General features: G+C 45.4%; 1 protein-coding gene across 2 annotated transcripts in view; it reads right to left on the reverse strand.

The window, feature by feature from the left end:
* The window catches only part of ZDHHC13 (zinc finger DHHC-type palmitoyltransferase 13), a 52,328-nt gene extending 37,275 nt beyond the window's left edge, over positions 1 to 15,053 (reverse strand). The window contains exon 1 of one of the 2 annotated variants that reach the window (XM_062196393.1): positions 14,942 to 15,053. In XM_062196393.1, coding sequence (XP_062052377.1) covers positions 14,942 to 14,968 — 27 coding nt within the window. In that variant the 5' untranslated portion in view covers positions 14,969 to 15,053. Of the gene's footprint in view, positions 1 to 9,464; positions 9,533 to 14,941 lie in introns of those variants that run through there. The other variant, XM_062196392.1, reaches the window with a different exon arrangement.
* Positions 15,054 to 24,678: the final 9,625 nt, after the last annotated feature.

Genomic DNA, 24,678 nt, shown 5'->3' on the forward strand with positions numbered 1-24,678 from the left:
ACCCTTTAGTCTTTGCTTCATAGGCCAGGCATATACACAAAAAAAACTCCACAAGACAAAGCACAACACCAGGAATTTATAATTTGAACACATAACAGGACAATGTCTAAACTCTGGCCAGCCAGAGCCTGATGATCTGAAGTTACACAGTGGAGACATCAGAGGGCCACACCTTAGCAGTAGCTAAAGTAAAGTAAAGTAAAGGCTACATGAGAACTATTCTAGAAAAGCTGCCTGTCAAAACAATACCCAATACTCCTTAAAGAAAGGAAACACACCTGATAACTCAGCAAAATGCATTTACAGTGTCAACCACTCAATTAAAACTCACTAAACATGCAAAAAAGCAAATAAGGGCCGGCGCTGCAGCTCAATAGGCTAATCCTTTGCCTTGCGGCGCCAGCACACCGGGTTCTAGTCCCGGTCGGGGTGCCTGATTCTGTCCCGGTTGCCCCTCTTCCAGGCCAGCTCTCTGCTGTGGCCTGGGAGTGCAGTGGAGGATGGCCCAGGTGCTTGGGCCCTGCACCCCATGGGAGATCAGGAGAAGCACCTGGCTCCTGCCTTCAGATCAGCACGGTGCAAAGGCCGTGGCGGCCATTGGAGGGTGAACCCACAGCAAAGGAAGACCTTTCTCTCTGTCTCTCTCTCTCTCACTGTCCACTCTGCCTGTCAAAAAAAAAAAAAAGCAAATAAGGCCCATAATAGAAAAAAAAAAAAAACAGATCTTGAAATGATAAAGATACAGAATTAGCAAGAGCAAAATTAAAAACTGCTATAAATATGTATAAGTATTTAAAGGAAAACATGAACAAAATGAGCAGAGAAATTGAACATATCCACACAGCAAAATTTATAACATAAGAGTAACAGATTAGAAAGCATAGAAAACATCACTGAAAATGAAGGCAGAGAAATAAGGAGAATTCAAAAATGAAGCACACAGAGAAAAAGACTGAATGCATATAATCAGAGTCCAGAAGAAGAGGGAGAAGGTTTTCTTAATTCTAAGAAATAATAGCCAAAAATATTCCAAATTTGGTAAAAATTATACTCAAAATTATTAGAAGCTAAGTAAACACCAAACAAAACAAATCCCAATCCTAAACCAAGTCATGTCATAATCAAATCACTAAAAACCAATGGTAAAGAATCTTATGAAATTTTTCTGAACTTCTAGTTTTTGTAAAGCATCTGAAAGTATTTTTAGATCAGTAAAATGCTCAACTAATCATCTAGAAACTGGGTAGTTATTATTAACATTAACTTACTTTTAAGCTGACAGAGTTTTGAAAAAACAAAACTGGGCTGTCTATGGGTTCCCAAAAATCAAGTTTTTAACCTTAATGTCCAAGAAAGTAACACAGACGTAACAAAAAAATATTGTGAGCATTTATGCAAGAGAAAAAGAGAGAGTGAGAGTGTGCCAGAGAGAGAAACTTAAAAGCAGCCTATATAAAAAAAGAAATTTATATTCAAAGAAACAAAGAGTGAACTCAGAATTTCATCAGAAACAATATAAGCCAGAAGACAATGGCATGACAGTAACAAGCTGGGGGGACCCCAAACAAGTAAACCTGGGAAGACGAGCAAAAGTATTCTTCATGGAGGTAAAACAAGCACATCTTAGGGAAGACATTTGGCACAACTGCTAAGTCAGCACCGCATCCTGTAGCAGAGTGCCTGGTTCAAGTAGTGACTACCCTGCTTCTGATCCGGCTTCCTGCTCTTGTATACTTCAGGCAGCAGCAGATGATGGCTCAAAGACTTGGGTTTCTGCCACTTACATGAAAGATCCAGATGGAATTCCAGGCTGGTAGCTTTGGGCTAACCCAGCCCTGGCTGTTGTGGGTATTTGGGGAGTAAACCATCAGACAGAAGGCCTTTCAAATAAAATGAAAATAAATAAATCTTAAAAGAAAAAAAAACACCTCACACACAAAAGCTGAGATAATTATCAGCAGACCTATACCACAAGAAATGATAAAGGAAGTTCTTCAGGCTAATGAAAGGTAAGAGAAATGGAAATTTGGATCAAAACAAAGGTACAGGGGTCCCAGAACCATTTGTGTGTCAATATACATGTACATATAACACTCTTGTCATTTTTAAAATTTCTCCATGACTGTAGAGAAATGAAGAACATTGTAAGAGATGTTGTAACAGCATTTGAATGTGATTAAGTAAAAGGTGTATAAGCATCTTCTAAAATAAAGAGGGATAAGTATTAAGTCAATTGTAAAGATAAAATATTTTTAAAATATTTGATTAATATAAATATGTGAAAGCAAGAAATGCTTAAAAAACAATGTAGAACTAAAAGAAGATATAGTAACACCTAATCATCATAATTATGTTAAATGCAAAATTTTTTTAAATCCCAAATGAAGCCAGAGATTGTTAGACTAGATAAAAAAGACAAACTATATGCTGTCTGCAAGAAACCCACCGCAGCTATAAAAACATGCAGCTTAAAAGTAAAAGAATGGAGAAAAGGCATGCCATACAGAAATGCCAAGTGTAAGGAATGCAGTGGCTAATTAACAGAAGACAAAGTAGACATCAGCACAAGAAATACTTCCAGGAATAAACAAGGGCAGTTCACAGTATTAGAGCTGCAGATGCATTTAGAAGATATAATAATGTTAAACATGTACATACTCAAAAGGAGCTTTTAAATTCATGAAGCAAAAACAGATGGAATGGGGGAAGAAACATAGAAAGACCCAATACAGTTGGAGATTTCAATCTTTTTCAGTAATTGGTAAAGCAGGTGAAGAGAAAGCTATGTAGGATAGAAAAAAGGTGAGGAATCATAACGAGGATAGAGAAGACTAACCAGGGCACCATCCACCAACTTGGCCAGTAGTAAATCTGATAGATGGTGGTATCTCAAAGCTGTAATTTGCATATCCCTAGTGGTTAATGAAGTTGAGCACCTTTTCATATACTTATTTACCATCTGTGTACATTATTTTGTGAATTGTCTAAGACTTCTGCCCACTTTTTAATTGTACTGTTTGTAATGCTGCTATTAAGTTTTGAGAGTTCTTTATATTACATATTCTAGATATAAGTCCTTTGTCAGATTTGTGATTTGCAATATTTTCTTTTGGTCTATATCTGTCTGTTTCTTTTCTTCTTTTCTTAATATTTATTTTATTTATTTGAAAGACAGAATTACAGAGAGAGGTAAGACAGAGAGGGTCTTCCATCCACTGATTCACTCCCCAATTGGCTGCAACAGCCAGAGCTGAGCTGATCCGAAGCCAGGAGACAGGAGCTTCCTCTGGGTCTTCAACGTGGGTGCGGGGGCCCAAGGACTTGGGCCATCCTCCACTGCTGTCCTAGGCCATAGCAGAGAGCTGGATCGGAAGAGGAGCAGCCGGGACTAGAACTGGCACCCATATGGGATGCCAGTGCTTTAGGCCAGAGCTTTTACCCGCTGCACCACAGCGCCCGCCACTCTTTCTATTTCTTAAGTCTCTTGGGACTAGAGCTGTGGTACAGCCAGTTAAGTGGCAACCTGCAGTGCTGGCATGCCACATAGGTACCAGTTCAAGTCCTGGCTGCTTCCTGTTAATACACCTGGGAAAGCAACAGGAAGATGGCCCGAGTCTCTGGGCGGCTGCCACCCACGTAGGAGATCTGGAAGAAGTTCCTGGCTCCTGGCTTCTGCCTGGCCCAGCCTTCGTCCTTGTGGCAATTTGGCAAATGAAGCAGATAGCAGATCTCTCTCTCTCTCCTTCTCTCTTTGTAACTCTGCCTTTCACATAAATAAATAAATAAGTCTTTACAAAACAGTCTCTTTCAGAGAGAAGTTTTAAATTTTGATGAAGTCCAACTTTTCAATTTCCTCTTTTACAACTACGCTTTCGGTTTCACTTCTAATAATTACTTTATTGGGTCACAATTCCTTTGCTTAAAGAACAAAGTGTCCCTTCAGGGTTTAAGATGCCTGCTCTGCCAGGAGACCCCTCCTTTGCTCCTTGGGGCTGTACCAGATGGCTTCTCAAGGAGCTCTCCTCTGTCTATACTCATGCTCACTTCCAGGGTTCAAGTCCATGGCACACTGGCTACTTGTCTGGTGGTTTCTGAATTCTAGTTTTCAAGAATCTACCTGCAATTTTGCATTCGGTCCAGGTTCCACAGCTGCATAAACCAGGAGACGTGTGTGTTTATTTCACCTTACCCAGAACTAGAACCATAAATGCTCTTTTGAAAATAACTTCCTATTTAACTGGTAAATAATCATACACACACAGCTGAAAATAAAAAATGTAGATAGTAGGTTAAAATACAAGTGGAAATATTACCTTAGAATTCTTTTCACGATATCACAAAAATTATAATCATATCTATTTTATTTTATTTATTTTTATTTTTTTATTTTTTTGACAGGCAGAGTGAACAGTGAGAGACAGAGAGAAAGGTCTTCCTTTTGCCGTTGGTTCACCCTCCAATGGCCGCCACGGCCGGCGCGCTGCGGCTGGCGCACCGCGCTGATCCGATGGCAGGAGCCAGGGGCTTCTCCTGGTCTCCCATGGGGTGCAGGGCCCAAGCACTTGGGCCATCCTCCACTGCACTCCTGGGCCACAGCAGAGAGCTGGCCTGGAAGAGGGGCAACCGGGACAGGATCGGTGCCCTGACCGGGACTAGAACCCGGTGTGCCGGCGCCGCAAGGCGGAGGATTAGCCTGTTAAGCCACGACGCCGGCTATAATCATATCTAAATAAAGACAAAAATTTAAAGAGTTGAACTATACTTAGCACTTCTAGAATGTCAACAAGTAACAGATGTAAAAAGAAAAGTACAACAAAGATTGAGAAATCAATCTGCCTTTTCTAATCAAAACTTAATTTTTAATAGAATTCTAAAATTCTAAAATGATATCTAAATATAAAAGGATACATCTATATAGCAGTTTTTTTTTTTTTTTTTGACAGGTAGAGTTATAGACAGTAAGAGAGAGAAAGGTCTTCTTTCTGTTGGTTCACCCCCCAAATGGCCGCCACGGCTGGAGCTTCGCCAATCCGAGGCCAGGAGCCAGGTGCTTCCTCCCAGTCTCCCATGTGGGTGCAGGAGCCCAAGCCCTTGGGCCATCCTCCACTGGCCTCCCGGGCCACAGCAGAGAGCTGGACTGGAAGAAGAGCAACCAGGACTAGAACCCGGCGCCCATATGGGGTGCCGGTGCCGCAGGCGGAGGATTAGCCAAGTGAGCCACAGCACCAGCCCCTATATATAGCAGTCTTAAATATCTAGCAAACCAGAAGTGAATAAAAAGGTCAACAATCTGAATTCATTCTCCAACACTGTACCACCAGAGATAACCATTATTATCAGGTTGGTACATCCTTCCTCATCATGTACATGAGCATATAATTTAACATATTTATTATACTGTATAACACAGCTATAGCTTTTTAATCATCTTAACAAGTATTGGGATCAAAGTATTCTTCGACTTGCTTTTCTCACCTAACAATATATCACACACAGACCTGCATGTCAGTAGTAGTGCAATATTATTACATTATACAAATCTAACATAACTTAACCACCCTCCTTATTGTTAGAGATGACAGTTAATTTTAGCCTTTCAATGCTATGAACACTTCCACAGTCTACTTGTATAGAACTAATTCCCAGAAGTAGGACAATTAAGTTAAAAAATATATGTACTTGGGCTAGCGCTGTGGTTAAGCCTCCGCCTGAGGCACTGGCATCCCACATAGGCACTGGTTCGTGTCCTGGCTGCTCCTCTTCCAATCCAGCTCTCTACTATGGCCTCGGGAAGTAGTAGAAAACAGTCCAAGTGCTTGGACCCCTGCACCCATTTGAGAGAACCAGAAGAATCTCCTGGCTTTTGGCTTCAGATCAGCCTAGCTCTGGCCATTGCAGCCATTTGGGGAGTGAATCAGTGGATGGAAAACCTTTCTCTCGGCCGGCGCCGCGGCTCACTAGGCTAATCCTCTGCTTTGCAGCGCCGGCACACCGGGTTCTAGTCCCGGTCAGGGCACCGATCCTGTCCCGGTTGCCCCTCTTCCAGGCCAGCTCTCTGCTGTGGCCCAGGAGTGCAGTGGAGGATGGCCCTGCACCCCATGGGAGACCAGGAGAAGCACCTGGCTCCTGCCATCGGATCAGCGCGGTGCGCCGGCCGTAGCGCCTACCGCGGCGGCCATTGGAGGGTGAACCAACGGCAAAGGAAGACCTTTCTCTCTGTCTCTCTCACTGTCCACTCTGCCTGTAAAAAAAAAAAAAAGGAGTTTCTGGCTCCTGGCTTTGGCCTGCCCAGCCCTGGCCATCGTGGCCATTTGAGGAGTGAACCAGCAGATGGAAGATCTGCCTCTCCCTTTCTCTCTAACTCTGCCTTTCAAATAAATGAATAAATCTTTTAAAAAATATTTATATATTATAAACACATATAAGATACCACATTTTTATCCCAAATCATATTCCTATTGCATGGCATATAAGTGGTTTTTTTTTTTTCCTAAAAATTTTCCCAAACTGGATATTATCAATCTTTTTTCAATCTTGCTAAACTGATGGTTAAACAACAGCATGCTGTTTTTCATTTGCACACCTCTGGTTGCTAAAGAGTCTGAATGTTTTGCTTTGTTGTTATGTATATTGGCTCTCCATATTTTCTCTCCTTTGTAAACTGCCTTTTCACTGCCTGGTCATTTATCCAGTGGACTGCGTATATCAATTTTTATTTGGACATTAGGGAAATTAACCCTTTGCATACAGATTTGTCAACAGAGAAAACTGACTCATTCTACAGACACAAATATGCTGCCTTTTTTAAACAAAAAAGTTTTTTATTTGAGGAGAGGCAGGGAAACACAGAGAGAGATCTCCCACCTACTGGTTTGCTCTTCCAACACCTGCAAAAGCCATGGCCAACGCAGGATGAAGTCCAGAGCTGGGAATGCAATCCAGGTGTCCTGCATGGGTGGCAGGGATCCAGTTACTTGAGCTAGCACTGCTGCCTCTGAGGGTCTGCACTGGCAGGAAGCTGGATTTGGAACCAGAACCGAACCCAGGGACCCAGATGTAGGACACAGGCACCTTAACCTACTAGGCTCCATGCCTGCTCCCTTTTGCTTCTTATAGTGCCTTGAGCATCGAGGACATCAAACTCATTTTTCATCTGAAAAGCAGAGTAGGATCACATGTTTCCCATGAAGAACATCAACAATAAAGAGCATTTATGTATTTAGCAATTAATTCCTGGGTATTCACAATGTACAAAGCATCATGCTAAGGGTAAAGAAGACACGGTGTCTATCCTCCAGGAACTCAAGTCTAACAGGGGGAACAAGTTAAAGATTTATAAAGTGATAAGAGAAGGCAATAATACCTGATTAAATGGCAAAAATAAATAAGAGACAAGAGAACAGGAGATACCTTTTGTTCACGTCAGTACTTTTGGCCTTAATCCAGATAAAAGTAAAACCTAAAAATGACAATATAAATTCAAAGCCCGTGTACGAAATCAACAGTCTCCAAAGTACAACAAATGCCCTCAAGGCCACCACATACGCAGTGACCCAGTAGATACTGGAAGAAAAATGTAAAAACTTTATTATCATGACTTTTGTCAGTAAAAAGATAGAAAAAATAACAGAATTCACAAATTCAAGTTTTTAAAACTATGGGCAGTCTCACTGATTTGTTTGTCAAGCAGGCCACTCCTTATACTGTTTACAAGGTTACCTGGGGACAGAGTAAAGCTGCAGGACCAGTGGGACTGACAGTGGGACCTGGAGCACACTTCAGCTTACATCAGGTTATGTAATTTTCAAATTTGATTATCTAATTTTAACTAAATTACTGCTCCCAAAATGACTAAGTGGTTTAAACTTATTTCTACAAAACAAACCAACCAACCACCAATTAAGGTAATATGAAACAGGCACAAGTAAACAAGAAAATGGCAGAGCTGACACTTTTGTTTGTAGCAGGAGTGCTTCATCAGTCACAGGAGGCATAGACAACCTAATCCATCTGAAATGTCAGCCCCCCCCCCCCAACTAGAAAAACTCAAAATTACCAAAAAGGCTCATTTGAAGCAGATTTATACTATCTTTATTCAAATCTTGCCATGAGTATATAGTGAGCTATTCATTGATGAATGAAATATAGAAACACACTGTCAAATCTTACAACAACATGACTCATGACAGTATGAATTTAGAAACTGTCTCTGTACCATGCACAGAAGGGAGTGGAAATCTTTATTTTCTGGGAGATTGAAGGAGAGTAGGGGAAAGCAGGATGAGAGCATGCAACTCTGTCTGAAAAGGGAGGGAAGAAGAGACTGCATCCCTGCATCTGCAGGGTTCTCCTAGCCTAATCTCTTCTGACACAGGTGTCAACTAAACAAAGATTCCCGGTATTTCCTATGGTCTATATGATGATGGCTCACCATCTACCCTATTTTGGGCTCATTTCCACATTTTTTAAATCAAAGAGGCATATAAAGTTCTTCCCAACTCCCATGCAGAATGATCCTAAGAGGAGCTGTTAAAATAGTCATAACGGGGGGCCGGTGCTGTAGCGTAGCAGGTAAAGCTACCACATGCAGTGCCAGCATCCCATATGGGCACCGGTTCCAATCCTGGCTGCTTCACTTCCAATCCAGCTCTCTGCTATAGTCTGGGAAAGCACTCGAAGATGGCCCAAGTCCTTGGGCCCCTGCACCTGAGTGGGAAACCTGGAAGAAGCTCCCGGCTCCTGGCTTCGGATCAGCACGGCTCCAGCCATTGTGGCCAACTGGGGAGTAAACCAGCAGATGGAAGATATCTCTCTCTCTCTCTCTCTGTAACTCTGAATTTCAAATAAATAAATAAATATTTAAAGGCAGTTCATGACAAGAGCCTCAGGTGATTACTAACGTCATAAATAAGAGTGTCAATTGTTAAACCAACAATAGGAGTCACTGTACACTTGCTCCCATGTAGATCTCTGTCCTTAATGTGTTGTACTATGTGAATTAACGGTAAAACTAGTACCCAAACAGTACCTTATACTTTGTGTATCTGTGGGGATGCAAACTGTTGAAATCCTTACTTAGCATATACCAAGTTGATCTTCTGTACATAAAGAGAATTGAAAATGAATCTTGATGAAGAATGGGATGGGACAGGGAGTGGGAGATGAGATGGTTGCGGGTGGGAGGGAGGTTATGGGGGAAAAGCCGCTATAATCCAAAAGTTGTACTTTTGAAATTTATATTTAGTAAATAAAAGTTTTAAAAAAAGAAAAAAAAAAACAATAGTCACATCTGACTTCTGCACTAATAAGGACTGCTTTGCATGAACACACACCCTGTATGCACAGGCAAGTTTAACTGCTACGGGACTACCTGCAAGGCTGACCTAGCAGAGCAAACTAAGCAGATTCTCGTGATGCCAGCAAACTCACAAATCATTCACTGAGGGAAAGGTAAGAACACCTACTATGTAGCAGGCATGGTCCTGGGTAATCAGAGATGAAAGGTAAGACATGATTTCTGTTGCAATTCATTCATGCATCAGATATTTACTGAGTGCCCACTATGTGCCCAGTCCTGTTTTAGACACAAGAAAAAGGCAATGAACACAAGAGACAAGAATCCTGGTTTCCAAGGAACTTATATTCTAGTTAGCAAGATACTCCCTTCACACCCTCAGAACACAGTAACAGAGACTACTCCTAGGACTGAAGAACAGGTGAGCTCCACGGACAGCAAACGATCAATCAAGATTATTACCACGGCCGGCGCCGCGGCTCACTAGGCTAATCCTCCGCCTTGCGGCGCTGGCACACCGGGTTCTAGTCCCGGTCAGGGCACCGATCCTGTCCCGGTTGCCCCTCTTCCAGGCCAGCTCTCTGCTGTGGCCCAGGAGTGCAGTGGAGGATGGCCCAAGTCCTTGGGCCCTGCACCCCATGGGAGACCAGGAGAAGCACCTGGCTCCTGCCATCGGATCAGCGCGGTGCGCCGGCTGCAGCGCGCCTACCGCGGCGGCCATTGGAGGGTGAACCAACGGCAGAAGGAAGACCTTTCTCTCTGTCTCTCTCTCTCTCTCACTGACCACCTGACTAGCAAAAAGGTCCTACATTAGGAGTCCAGAGATCTGGGCTCTCCTGCTACTTTAGCTCCTGCTGTGGATGTCTGGAAAGTACATTAATTACTTCTGAGTCTCAATTTCATGAATCTCTTTGTCCTTCTGAAAATGTTATCAAAACTAGGAATTCTCTACTCAGATAAATACACAACTGTACCTATAAGCTGACCTTTGCATATAATCTTAAGATGTCTACTGGTGTCCTGAAGCTTATGCTATATACCAGTTTAAGAGTTTCTGAGCTACATAATTCAGTCTTCAGTTCCCAAGTGTTCTAGGATTCTGTTCTATTTTATCTTCTCTGTCCACCTACGATCCCAGTCCAAAACTTCCTCAGATGTTAGGATAATATGTTTGTTGTGTTGCTTTAATAAAGATACACAGGTCAAAAGAAGAAAAGAGTGGGGAGGGGCAGAGAGGGGGGAGGGAGAACGGAATATCAAGAAAGAGACATATAGCTAGCAAAATACCCTCCTAGAGAGTGGGGAGCAGAACAAGATTATTATGAAAATTATGAGACAAATGCATACACCTGTGGTGATTTTTACACTACAGCTCCAAATCGTTAGACACTCTCCATCAAGAGGTGGGAGTCGATGTTCCTTCTTGACTCAGCTCTGTGACTGCTCATTTATGAAGTGATGCTGTGCTACTTCACAGGCCCAGGCCTTAGAAGTCAGCAGCTTCCTCTTCTTGTCTCTAGAGACAACTCTTCTTAGAATTCAGCTACCAGGCTGTGCAGATGTCACACATAAATGTCCCTGCTGAAAGTCACCGTCAACAGCCAGGCCCGTGAGTGAAGACACCCCTCAATGACAGCCCATTCTGGTGCACCAATCCCAGGACAGGACCCTTCCCAGCCGAGGTTCTGGATGTGGTGGGGCCTTGGCCTGACCAGACTCCAGAACATGGAGGCCATGAGCAGGACAGCAGTTGTTTTACATCGTGGTTTCTGGGCCAGTTCATCATAACCAAACCATCTCTGGATCATCTTCCAGCTCTAAGTGATCATGTGTCATTTGTTACATAGAAATAGCACAGGTAACATTACCTTTGTAAATAGTACGTAAGTACTGTTGAAGTTACACTGGGCAGCAGTTGAAGTGAAAACCAAGATTTAGAAAATCATACTGGAACTCTGATGAGGAACCGTATTTTGCCAGATTATGAAACAATGAGAAAGAGTGAAAAAGCTGACATGTAGTTTATCATGACATCAACACAAGCAGCAGAGTTCAGTTTCCAAGTTCCTTCTTAGACAAGTATTTTCATCAATGCTAGGCCCTGTTCTAGACATGCAGCACACAGCAGTGAACCTGAGATTAACAGGACCAACAGGTGTGTTACATGGTATTAAATGCTGAGGTGCAACATAAAACAAGGAAGGGATTTTTACTGGTAGTAGTGATGAAGGGAACACAGGGTCACAGAATGCCACACTGAAGTGGTATTTGTGTCCAGATCTCAGACGTGGAGAAATCAGCCATGTAGGTACACAACAAAAGAGCATTTGAGCCATAGCAAATAGTAAGTTTAAGCTCCCAAAGCCACTGGGGCTGGGGTTGATGGATCAAGTAAGAAAGTACTCAAAAAAGGTGAGGTCGGTCAGAAAGAAGCTTATAGGAAGACCAGTTGTATGGGTATTCTGGTAAAAATCCATCAATGATGAACTTGGAATCAAAAACCAAATTCAACAACAGCAGGGAATTTTTATTCTTGTTTTATCCACTAATTTATTGCCAGTAGCTAGAAGGATACCTTCACACCTAGGAGACATTCAAAACTCATTTTTCAGGGCTGGCCTGTGGCACAGCAAGTAAAGCCACTGCCTCCAAAGTCAGCTTCTCATATGGGTACCAGCTTGTATCCCAGCTGTTCCACTTCTGCTCCAGGTCCCTGCTAACAGTCTGGGAAAAGCAGCAGAAGACGGCTCAACTGCTTGCATTGCTACCACCCTTGTGGGAGACCTGGATAAAGCCCCTGGCTTGTGGCTTTGGCCTGACTCAGCCCTGGCCATTGCAGCCATCTGAGGAGTCAACCAGCAGAGAGAAGTCCTCCTTCTCTATCTGTAACTCTTTCAAATGTTAAGACCCACTGTTAAGCCAAAAAAAAAAACCCCACATCATTTGTTAAATGAACAAAGGAAGTCCTGGCTCTACCACTTAGCAGCTATTTGACTTGTAGCAAGTGACTCCAATTATTTAAGCTTCAATTCTTTCTCTTAACTCGAATACCACATGGTCCATGATATAAGATCATCAGACATCATTTTTTGACTTTACAATTGTGTGAAAGTGATAACATTCAGTAGAAACTTTATTTTGAATTTAATCTTTCCCAGAGGAGTGATACCAGCATTCTCTTGTGATGCTGGGCAGTGGCAGCGAGCCACAGCTCTCAGAAATCGATGGCTCTGTTGCTATAACATCCCCACCATTCAGCAACTAATTTTTATTCAATGCTCCAAGCATTCTTTAGCCCCAGTGTGCTTTCAGCGGTGTATATTAATATTGCGGACCCACAACACCATTCTGTTTTCTATTCTCAGTATACAGTAAATTATTGACAATCAACAGTTTATTATAAAATCAGCTTTGTGTTAGATGATTTAGCTCAAATGCAGGAAAATTTGGAACACATTTAAGGTAGGCTAGACTAAATTATGTTTGGTAGGTTAGGTGTATTAAGTGCATTTTCCACTTCAAATATTTTCAACTTACAAGTTATTTGAGCATAACCCCATGGGAAATTGAGGAGCAACCATACAGAAAGCCCTCCACATCCCTGGGTTCCAAATCTACCGATTAAGCCAACTGTGAATTGAATATATATATATATTTTTAATTCTTTTTTTAAAATTTATTTATTTGGACAGGTAGAGTGGACAGTGAGAGAGACAGAAAGAAAGGTCTTCCTTTGCCATTGGTTCACCCTCCAATGGCCACCGCGGCCGGCCGGCGCACTGCACTGATCCGAAGCCAGGAGCCAGGTGCTTCTCCTGGTCTCCCATGGGGTGCAGGGCCCAAGCACTTGGGCCATAGCAGAGAGCTGGCCTGGAAGAGGGGCAACCGGGACAGAATCCGGTGCCCCGACCGGAACTAGAACCCGGTGTGCCGGCGCCGCAGGCGAAGGATTAGCCTGTTGAGCCACGGCGCCGGCCGAATATATATATATATTTTTAAAAATGTTACGCTGATGCAGACATGTACTACTGTGTAGTTGGGCCTACAATTGTTAGGCCTGAACACATACAGACTCTTTGTCATTACTCCCTAAATAGTAGAATTTAACAAGTATTTATGTACTTTTAGGTGTTGTAAGTAATCTAGATGTGATTTAAATGTATGGGAGGATATGCACTGATTATATACAAATACTATCCCGTTTTATATAAGTAGAGTAAACATCTGTGGATTGCGGTCTCCGCAGGGGTCCTAGAATCAACTCCTACTGCTCGGATAGCAAGGGACTACTGTACCACTCTCTCTCCACTTCACAGGATCATAGTGAAAATCAACAGAGGGGCTGTATTTTGCCCCCTGTAAAGCACAGCACATAGCTAAGATCTTCACATGATAAAAAAACAGTGGCTGCCGTGCTCTCTCTACCTTGCCCTACTCACAGCCACCTCTGAGTCATTCTCTCCCTCCGTGTGTAGGGACTGGGGCACGCCTGTCTTCCCTTCAGCTGACGGAGTACACGTGGGCCGCTTGAAGGATTTTGTAAATGCGTGCCCGTAATTAGGACATGATAGCTACTTCTACTCATTTTCTTCGAGGCTCTGAGAAAAACAGCAAGACACGGTTTCTATGTGAAGATTCTACACGCTTTTGTAAAGTCCAGTCTACTTGCACACCATTTTTTCTTTGCTCAAAATGCACCAACACCCAGTAAGAACACCTTTATGCTTCCCCCACACAACCTGTCACTTAAACCTCCACGGGAAAAGGGGGAGCAAGAGACACATTCTCGGGACTGAAAAACCTCCTTCAGGGTCCATGTACTTCAATCATTTCATGCTCGAAAATCAATGACTTCACTCATCCAAGTCGGCGACACCCTCAGTTTTTTTTTTTTTTTTTTTTTTTTTTTTTTTTTATCTATAAGTAGAGAGATACCTTACGGATGCACTGACTCTGGAGTAAAACAACACACGTAAAAGTATCCGGCATATGCAAAGTGCTCAGTAAAACTGGCCGAATCTGCTAATTCTTCATGTATTCAACAAACACTCCGTGAACTTCTGTACTCTAGGCACTGGGAAAAGTGCGTACGGAAAATGGACAAAACTCCTCTCTCGGTGCCAACACTCCCTGCCCGTCGCCCGCTCCTGTTCTCACACCTGGCTGTTAATTCCTCCTCCACAGAACGGAGTCCTCCGGGATTCTGCAGATGGCTACCAGTACCTCCCCTCCCAGCAGCCCAAACAGACGGCCCTAATTCTTTCCAGGAGCAAGCAGGGATGTGGGAACAAGAGTTACAACAGGGATGTGTGAGGCGACGGCGGGTGCTCAGACCACGGTCAAGGCGCGCTGGCCCAACTCAGGTGTGTCACCTGACAGGTCCCCTAGGCACAGCGAACCCCCCAACCAGGCCCCACAGCGGCCCGCGCCGGGCACCGGCCCCAGGGCTCAGGGGGCGCCCTGACTTGGGGTTGGAGGCCGGAGGGGCCGGCGCGGGCCCTCAGCCGACGGTCCTCGGCTTCCCAGCATCTTTCTCGGAGTTTCCAGGCTCCTGGCTCCCCGGTCCAGGCCCCCGCTGCCCTCGGAGGCCCCTCAGCTGCTTCCACTTCACACTGTCTCTCTCCCCACAGCCCCAGCCCCACTCACCTGCGAGCTCAGCCCCGACCCCTCCATCTCCTTAGGCACCCGTAGCGGCGGCAGCGACTCGGCGAAGTGGCGGCCGCAGCCCGCCTGCCAGCCCGCCTAGGGCCGCCTCGACTCTCACTTCCTGCTCGCGCCCCCGCCTCCGCCGCCGCTGTCCCAGCTTACGCTCTGTGCCGTCAATCGATCTCAGAGAGCCAATCCGCGAGCACCTTCGGCTGGGGGCGGGACTTTCCCTCCTCCTGGGAGGCCAGTAGGGAAGCGCCAGCCGGAGACCCCGCCCCTGGCCCGCCCCCGCGGTACGCTCGGGCTCCCACAGCCTCCGTGCAAGACTGTGCGCATCTAGCCGTAGTGGAGTGATCCTACTACAACAGGCTCTGGCTGTTAGGACAACAGCAGCAACCTTCTACCGAGAGCAAATTTGGACTGGGCAGCTGAGTAGCTGGCCGACCTTGTGAAAATGTCTACAGTGTTCTCATTTGTGAAAGAGGAAAAATGAGAGAATTATCTAGAGGATTAAATGAGAAAAAGTTTAAAGTATGGAACCAATGCTGGGCTTATGGAAAGGAGCCCATACGTGTTAGCTGTTAAAAGATTCGCCAGTGTCTACTTGTGTGATCTTGAAAACTGAAAATATTATGATGCCCTTGTCCCATACTAGTAATGTTAACCATAAAATACCTGGAAATCCAACGAAATGCTTAGTTTTCTCATGAAGACTGTTACTATGATACAATAAATTAAAAGTATATTATTATTATTATTATTACATTTTAGTGCTCCTGACTACTGGGCACAACAGCCCTTGGTTGCCCAGAAAGCCCAAGCCCTTTGAGGGCGGGAACCATGTCATGGCCATCTCTGAACTCCCGATGCCTGCCACAGCACTGGGACATGGCAAATGCTCAGCCCAATTGTGTTGGAGCACATGGGTGGATGCACAGGTGTGTCATCAGCTTCTATGGTGCAGGGACAAACTGACTGTCAAAGAGCAGTGCAAACAGCTTCTTTTGAGGACCAGCGGAAAGAGCAGTTAATTCAGAGAGACTAGAATGAGGCACTGGGCAAGGCTTCACAGAGGAAGAAATGTTTGGGTGTGGTCATTTTGCTTGGCTAGTCAGAGCTCTGTTTATTGATCAACTACTGTGCGCTGGCACCTGTGCCAGTGTTTCGCATACATTATGTCTAATCCACAAGATGAGTGTTGTTTCCCCATTTCCCAAAAGAAGAAACAGGTTCTGACTGATTCCTCAAATCCCAAGTCACTCAGCTGGTAAATGGCAGAGAGAGAATTCACACCCAGGTCTCTTACTGAGGCTCAAAATCTGCTATTTCAATGCTTCGGTAATGATAGGCTAGTACATTGGAAGGTCTTGAAGCAAGTAAATACTACCACCTCACTCCTAACACCCCACTCCTTAGCCAGGCTCCTGGTTCCCCTCTGTTCATTTGTTTTCTGCCTCCAATGAGCTACTTCAGGTCCATGTCTATTGGCTATGTGAAGCAAACCCAGGGCTGACTCTAAGTGCCGCCACTAGTTCTCATCTTGGAAAACCCTGTGGTTTTTAGACATGCTCCGGTTGAAGAGCATACTTGTGAAAGCATGCTTCTGGCTTCTGAGACTGACAGCCTGGCCCGAATCTCAGGTCCGGTACTTAGTAGCTGTGTGTCTTGGGCAAGTTAGGAAATCTCTTTGTGCTTCCTCATTGCTTCTTCATCTGTAAACACGGGCCGTACCCAGCAGCACTTGCTCTACAGTGCTGTTGAGGGAATGCAATCAGCTAATGTATGCAAAATACTTTGAGGAAGACCTGCAGGTACTAAGCACTATGTATGGGCTCTCTATCTAGTTATCTGTCATCATCCTCAGGAGTGGGTGTGGAGAGGATTGAATGGCCCAGCTGGATGCTATCTTGAAAGGGCCAAGGACCTGTGCAGTGGCACAGTAGGTTAATCCTCTGCCGGTGGCGCAACCATCCCATATGGGCGCTCGTTCTAGTCCTGGCTGCTCCTCTTCCGATCCAGCTCTCTGCTATGGCCTGGGAAAGCAGTAGAAGATGGCCCAGTGCTTGGGCCCCTGCACCCACGTGGGAGACCCGGAAGAAGCTCCTGGCTCTTGGTTTTGGACTGGTACAGCTCTGGACGATGAGGCCATTTGGGGAGTGAACCAGCGGATGGAAGACCCCTCTCACTGTCTCTCTCTCTCTCTCTCTCTCTCTCTCTGTCTGTCTGTAACTCTACCTCTCAAATAAGTAAATAAAAATCTTAATTTAAAAAAAAAATAAAGAAAAGAAAGGGGCAAAGCCAGAGATTCAGCCTGTCTTGGAGTCTCGGGTTTGCCATCACTTTCTCTGTGCGTTAGCTTCTTAGGCTTGCCATAACGAAAAACCACAGACTGGGTGCCTTAAACAATAGAAATTTATTGTATTGCACTTCTGGTGGCATTAGTGGGGTTGAGTTCACTGGAGGCCTGTCTCCTTGGATCATCAACGGTCATCTTCACCCTGTATCCTCACATGGTCTCTCTTTCTGTGTCTGCATCTTAATTTCCTCTGCTTGTAAGCACACCAGTTAAGTTGGATCGGAGCCCCCTCCCCCCATGACCGCATTTGAACTCCATAACCTCTTTGAAGACCGTATCTCCAAATACAGTCACATTCTGAGATACTGAGGGTTAAAACGTCAATATATGGATTTCACAGGGACAAAATTCATCCCATAACACTGTGTGACCATGGGCAAATGACTTCATATCTCTCTGTGACAATTTCCTTATTTGTAGAATAGGCACGAGGGGGAAGGCTGGGAGTGCCAATCTCTGTGGCCCCTCTTGGCTTTGATTGTCTGATTTGTTCCAGTTGAAACCAGGTTGTACCTTTCCAATGTCCCTGAGCATTTTCTGATTTCTTGGATGATGCTATTTCCTCAATCTCCTGATATATGTTGAATCCTGGAGCAAGACAGAGAGATCTGTTCCCTGGCTGACTGGGGCTTGCTGTCTGGCAGCAAGAGACAGACTTTAATCAAATGGATCCACAAAGCCGTATACTTCTCACAGTCAGCCTGACCCCCTCTTCCCTTTCTACCGCCATGGGCTCTTGGTGCATATTGATCTTTGTGTTTCCATCATGCTTCACACAAGGTCTGGCACATGGGAAAGTGGAAGAGGAAGTGTTGAAACAAATGAACAAATGAACCATGGAAAAAATGGATCACAGGATGACAGCAAGAGTGGCTTGACTCCATAAATCACTCCAACAATGTTTAATAATTCTTAAATTTAAAAAATCTTTCTTCAGTTTTGCTAATCCTGACTTTCACAATGTGGGTGGCAACTGACTTCGTGCCGACTGAACTTTGGATCCTGGCTTTGTTTCTTCCACACCTCTGGAAAGTACAGGGCTGCTTCTTTGAACCAGGGATTTACGGATGTAATCATTTCCATGGTAGAAGGGAAATGACCCTTTGAAATGTCAGAAACGCCACACACATATCCTCCGTGGGCTTCTCACAAACACCAGCTCCAAGGCAGAGGGGCAGAGAGAGGTTGAGCACTTGCACCCTTTGGGCAATAAATGCTTGCTGAGTTCCTGCTATGTTGGAGGCACAGGCTGTAGCATATGAGTAAAGTGGTAGACAATGCAGCCTTTACTCTTCTAGGGTTCAGTGTGAGGGAGATACATAGATAAAAAGAAATAGAGGGAGCCAGCACTGTGGCGCAGCGGGTTAAAAGCCCCAGCTTTGAGCACTTGCATCCCATACAGGTGCTAGCTTGAGTCCCAGCTGCTTCACTTCCCATCCCACTCCCTGCTTATGTGCCTGGGAGAACAGCGGAGAATGGTCTAAGTTTTTAGGTCCTTGCACCCAGGTGGGAGACCTGGAAGAAGCTCCTGACTCCTGGCTTTGGATCAGCTCAGCTCCAGACATTGCAGCCATTTGGGGAGTGAACCAATGGATAGAACTCTCTCTCTCTCTCTCTCTCTCTCTCTCTCTCTCTCTGTTTCTACCTCTGGAACTCTTTCAAATAAATAAAATAAATCTTACAAAATATTTTAAAGAAAGAAATAGAGATGATGATAGGCGCTAAAAGTGAAAAGGGCCAAGATTATAACACAGGGACTCACTTTAACCTGTGGGAGAGGGTTGGGGTAGAGAATCCTCTTCTGGAAGTCATGAAAGCGCTGAAAATGACTTCTTAACTTCCTGTATTCATAAATGGGGAAACTGAGTCTCGGGGAGGAAAACTGACTTGTCCCATGTAGTAGTGAAAGCAGGACTGGGGCGTCTGTTCTCACCAGCCCTTGGGTAACCTCAGCTTTCTAACAACCACCAAATTCATAGCTTCTCTGGACTCGGGGCTGGGCAATGGAGCAGGGATTGCTTAGCAGTCTTGAACTCTTGCCTTCTACCCACTGAAAAGCCACACCCAAGAAAAGTTAAAAGCCTTTCCTTTTGATGCAAATCACCAAGATCCATTATAAGATCAAGAACCACAGTTCACATGAACTGGGTTAGGAGCACATAGTATACATTGTGTATTTTCTTTGCCAGATTAATTGAATTTGTGTGTATGTGTATGTGTGTGTGTGTGTTTTAGAGAGCAAGAGAAAGGTAATATCAGAGAGTGTTCCTGCTATTTTTGACTTGTTACTATTTTAAGCCTTAATTATATGGAAGATTTTTCTGGATATGTGACCAGTTGTGATGCCAACACTTAGGATTGGACAATAAGTTTGCTTTGATACAGAGCAGTGGCAAGACTGCCTCCCTTACTTCTTATCCAATGTCCTACTCGAATGTTTATTGGCTTATGTAGCCATCTCTACCAGTGTCTGCATTCCTAGAAGATACTTAAACATCACCTCTGCAGGAAGGGCCTCCTGGACTCCTAGAACAGGTTAGGATGCCATGTTAAGGGGCCCAGTAGCACCATGTGGTCCTCCTATCACCGCATTACTGCTTTATTGCATCCACATTTAGAAAGTCTGTCGGCCAGCGCCACAGCTCAATAGGCTAATCCTCCACCTTGCGGCGCCGGCACACCAGATTCTAGTCCCAGTCGGGGCGCCGGATTCTATCCCGGTTGCCCCTCTTCCAGGCCAGCTCTCTGCTATGGCCCAGGAGTGCAGTGGAGGATGGCCCAAGTCCTTGGGCCCTGCACCTGCATGGGAGACCAGGATAAGCACCTGGCTCCTGCCTTCAGATCAGCGCGATGCACCACCCGTATTGCGCCAATGGCGGCCATTGGAGGGTGAACCAACGGCAAAAGGAAGACCTTTCTCTCTGTCTCTCTCTCTCACTGTCCACTCTGCCTGTCAAAAATAAAAAATAGAACGTCTGTCTTCTCACGCAATGCCAGTCTGTGAGCGCAGCACCTGGACCTCTCTCAGACACACTGAGGCATCCCCCGTGCATAGCACAGTACCTGGCCCATGGGAGCTTCTCCATATATAGTTGTTGAAGAGGTGACAATCACGTCATGCCCTTTCACTTGTATCCCTGGCACCTTGCATGGTTCCTAACACAGGCTAAGTGCTCAAAAATGTTGATCTGTGACCAAGAATCCTGTCCCTGGCTCTACATGATTTGCAAAATGCTTCTGCTTATATTGAGTTTCCTAACAGCTCCGTGAAGTGGAGCAAAGATTAGCCTTTCACTGTACATACTGTGGCTCAGGGAGCTTAAGCAGGTGCCCGCAAGCACCACATTAGGCAATGTCAAAGAGCTGAGGCCAAGAGCATCCAATGACAAGGGCAGTGCTGTCTCCTAGCTGTGACCTTGTCAACACAGTCGCTGGCAAGAAAGAAGTTCAGATCCCAGGAAGTTCATTCAGCTTTAGGGCCTTTAAAACTTCATACAGGTACTTTTTCCAAGCTGTTTTCCAAGGTATTTTCCAAGTTATACCTAATTGGGGGAATTGAGGTGGGCCATGGATTTTAGAAAGCACCTGCATTACAAGAAACCACACAATTTGAGCCTCCACATGTTCACCCTTAATATGGAAATAGTAACAGTATCATTTTATAGAGGATTAAACTTAAGGATTAAAGGAAGCAATGTATATAACAGGCATACAGTAAGTGCTCTATAAGTGTTAACTGTTACGTGTTACAAAGGCAACTGAGAAAATCTTCTGGAAAACTCTGCCTTCACATTGATCATGAACCCAGCTATGGGATATTTATGACTTTGCAAGAAATAAAATGACCAGGGTTCCACAGGATGGTAGTCCCAGTTTTAACAGGTACCATGTAGTTAAGAGTAGTTGTTCACCTCTCTCCACCACCACCTTGTTGACACACGAAATTCTTTGTGTGGAAGAGAAAAGCTGCATTCCATCAGCTTTGCTCCACCAGAGGATAAGGTACTGGTTAAACCTCTGGTTAGCTCAAGCTCCAGTTACAGCAGTGGAGTGGTATCTGAGCTGATTGGCCAAGCTGGCTGGCTGTGGTAAAAGCTACTCAGAAATATAGAAGGTGGTGCCATCCGAGGCTGAATTGATTAACTGTCATCTCATTTCTAAATATAATTATCGCACATTGTGCTTTGGATAAATAGTGAAACACGACAAGACCTGGGATCTTCCCTAAGTGGCTAAGTTCCTGATGAGTCTGACTTCCGGGGATGTAGTTTGTAAGTAAGGTCATCAGTGGGATGGCAGGAGAGGCAGAATGCTGAACAAAATGATCGTGAACTTCTGCCACTCTCTTGAAACTGCTGTGGCTCCCTCTTGCCTCCTGAAAACTCTGGACTCCTTCTTAGGGCAGGAACCAAGGCAGCTACCTCTCTCCCTCACTAGACTCTGTGTCTCTGGACATCTGTTCCATTTTCCAGAGTGGTGTCCTAGGCTCGCTCAGGGTTCCTACTTCCCTGCCTGCTACTTCTGCTTGCACGTGATGTTGACAATAGCCATCTCCTACCACATGCTTGTTACAGTCTCTGTGCTTCTTAATTCATATTCTTAAAGGAGAGCCACTTACTCACTCAGTGGCTTGGGAGGCCCTCAGTCGCTTGTTTACCTTGATCACTCAGCTGTGATGGAGTAGTCTGCTTTTGCTGCAAACCCCAAGGGCTTTATCGAGGTCTGTAGGTGGAGATGGATCACCTAGACATGGACCTGCACTGTCTGGCTTCCCACCGAATAGAGATTAATTTGCCCTTATAAGTAAACTAGCACATTCAGGGGTCTGTGCTAGTTTCCTAAGGCTCCACAACAAAACACCAAAATGGGTAGCTTCAAACAACAAGAATTTACTTCCCCACAGTTCTGGAGCCTAAAAGTCCCGGATGAAGCTGCCAGCCAGGCTGTGCTCTCTTTGCAGCCTCTAGGGGAGGACCCTTGCTGGCCTTTTCCCAGCCAGCAGCTACTGGCCATCTTCAGCATGCCTTGGCTTGCAGACAGTCATTCTGGTCCTTATCTCTTCCATGGCATTTTTCCTGTACACCATTCATGTACCCAAATTTTCCTTGTCCAGCAAGGACAACAAACACTGCATTAGAGGCCTACCTATCCAGTATGAACACAATTTGCTAATTTCTGCAAAAATCGTATTTCCAAATAAAAGTCCCAGCCACAGGTGCCAGGGGTTAGGACTTGCACTTCTCTTGTGGGGAGACACAATGCAACCCAAGCAGCAGAAGGTAAGGGCTGTAAGAATTCTGCTCATTGTGATGATGCATCTACTGGCAAGGAGAAAAGAGCAGTTTCGAAGTGGGAGGAGAGCGCTATCCGCTCACAGTCATTCTGAAACTAGAGGGAGAGGCCAGGGTGGGATAGTGAGGGACTTTGGACAGCCAGGAGAACGTGAAGGAAGCTGCTAGACGAGAACTAGAAAACGAAAGCGTCAGGGTGTGGGAGAACACAGGCTTGCTTATTTCCAGGTTTGGTCGAAGACCCCCTGGTGGAGGCTCAGGAATGCAGAGCAAACTCCCCTTGACTCCTAGGGCAGCGCCTGGCAAATAACAGGCAGTCAGGGAGAGGGAGGAAGAGGATTGGAGTGGGTGTCCCCTCTTGTGAAAGCCTCCTGTGATTCCTGGGCTGTGTCGTCCTGTCCTCCCCATGGCGTTCTGGCATGGCGCGTGTCTTGCTGTCTGTTCCCTCACCTGCCTCTGTCCCTAGTCTGTGACTGAGTGAAGCGACCTTTCTGTTCATGGCAATGTCCCCAGGGCCTTCACACAGTAAACACTCAACAAATGCTTGTTGTGGGAAGGGGTATGGATTTTCAAGAACTCATCCCAAGATCACAGCTAGGGAGAAAGAGCTGTCAGTCGGAGATTAACCCAGGGCCCAGTGGCTCCTAATTCCAGTGAGTCACATGACTCACTTTCAGATTCCACACATGTCCTACTCCCCTTAGGGGTGCCTCAGGAGCAGCATAGCTCACTTGTCCCCTGTGCTGTGGGCCTTGGGAGGGAGTGTGGAGGGAGCCCATGACACAGGTACCAGCGCCAGCCAGTTCAGGAGCGCGAGTGCCTCCAGGCTGTGGAGGCCTCACATAACCTCACGAGGAACAGCTCTCGGGCCTGGCATGTCCCCAGGGTGGGGCAGGCCAGAAAGAAGAATCCAGACACTGTGTTGCTGGGTGACCTGAATACAAGGCACCGGAGGCCAGGCCTCCAGCTGTGATCAGAGCACAGCCACGCCACAGGCCCACAGAGGACCTGAGGCAAGAACCCGCCTTTCCCTGGTGTGGCTTCCATGAGCCTAAGCAACGGAGGTATGTGGGACAGTGAAAGGCTTGCTGGGCCAGGAGTCAGGGCTGCAGGAGGCTCGTTGCTGGCTGCGTAGCCTGTGGCAAGACGGAGGACTCCTCTAGGTCTTAGTTTCCTCATCTGAAAAATGGAGCTTTGGACACAGCACACCTGAGTAGAAGTTTGGGGCATGGGCACTGACGCACCCCGGTGGAGTTCCTCATCCGCCACGGATGAAGAAGGGGGTCCTCAGTTGCAAAGCCACGTTGGCTGGATCCCAGGCCCAGACATCTTTGTGGTCCCACATAGGAGACTGTCAGCCTGCGACTCCTGTCTCAGGAATGGAGGAGCGGCTCCTCATTCCTACCTCAGTGCAGAACTGGGGATGATGGACCAAGAGTGGTCAGAGGGAGACGGTAGGAACCACCTCCAGGAAGCCTCCCAGGAACCCTGCCCTCTTATCAGACCTCACTTCCCACCCCATCCAGGTCCTTTCCTTCAGTCTGAAGCACAATATTGAAATCAACAAGGATATTTTCAACCATGCGTAGTCATGTTAAATGGATAAAAATGCAATTATTTTTTAAAATGATAAACATGAAACTAAAAACTTTGGAAAAATCTGAGGCAGTTTAAAATAAAGATGCATAAAAGTTTGCCAAACATCCCTGTGACATGCCCATATTATCATTGCATGACTTTTTAAACTAATGTGTCATTATGACTTACTTTTTGCTCAATTTATCATCTAGTGTTAACCCCGAATCTTGGATCAGACTTGCAAGGATTCTAACTTCAGTGAACGGTGTGGGCAGAAAGTAAGAAGTCATTTCATAGTCACAGGATCTGTACAAGTCTTCTACTCAGTCTGTTGCCCGAGTCAGGGTTCTCCCACTTTCCCACAACCCATAAAAGCTGCTGACACTATCTCCCCTAGGACCCACAGCGTTGGGATACTCACTGCCCTCTGTCCTCTCATGTTAAGCAGAACTCTACTTCACTACAAATTTATAGTTAGTCCTATTTCTGGCTGCTGAGGTCACAGACATTCC

This window comes from Lepus europaeus, chromosome 7 (genome assembly GCF_033115175.1).
Source record: "Lepus europaeus isolate LE1 chromosome 7, mLepTim1.pri, whole genome shotgun sequence".
Taxonomy (NCBI): Eukaryota; Metazoa; Chordata; class Mammalia; order Lagomorpha; family Leporidae; genus Lepus; species Lepus europaeus.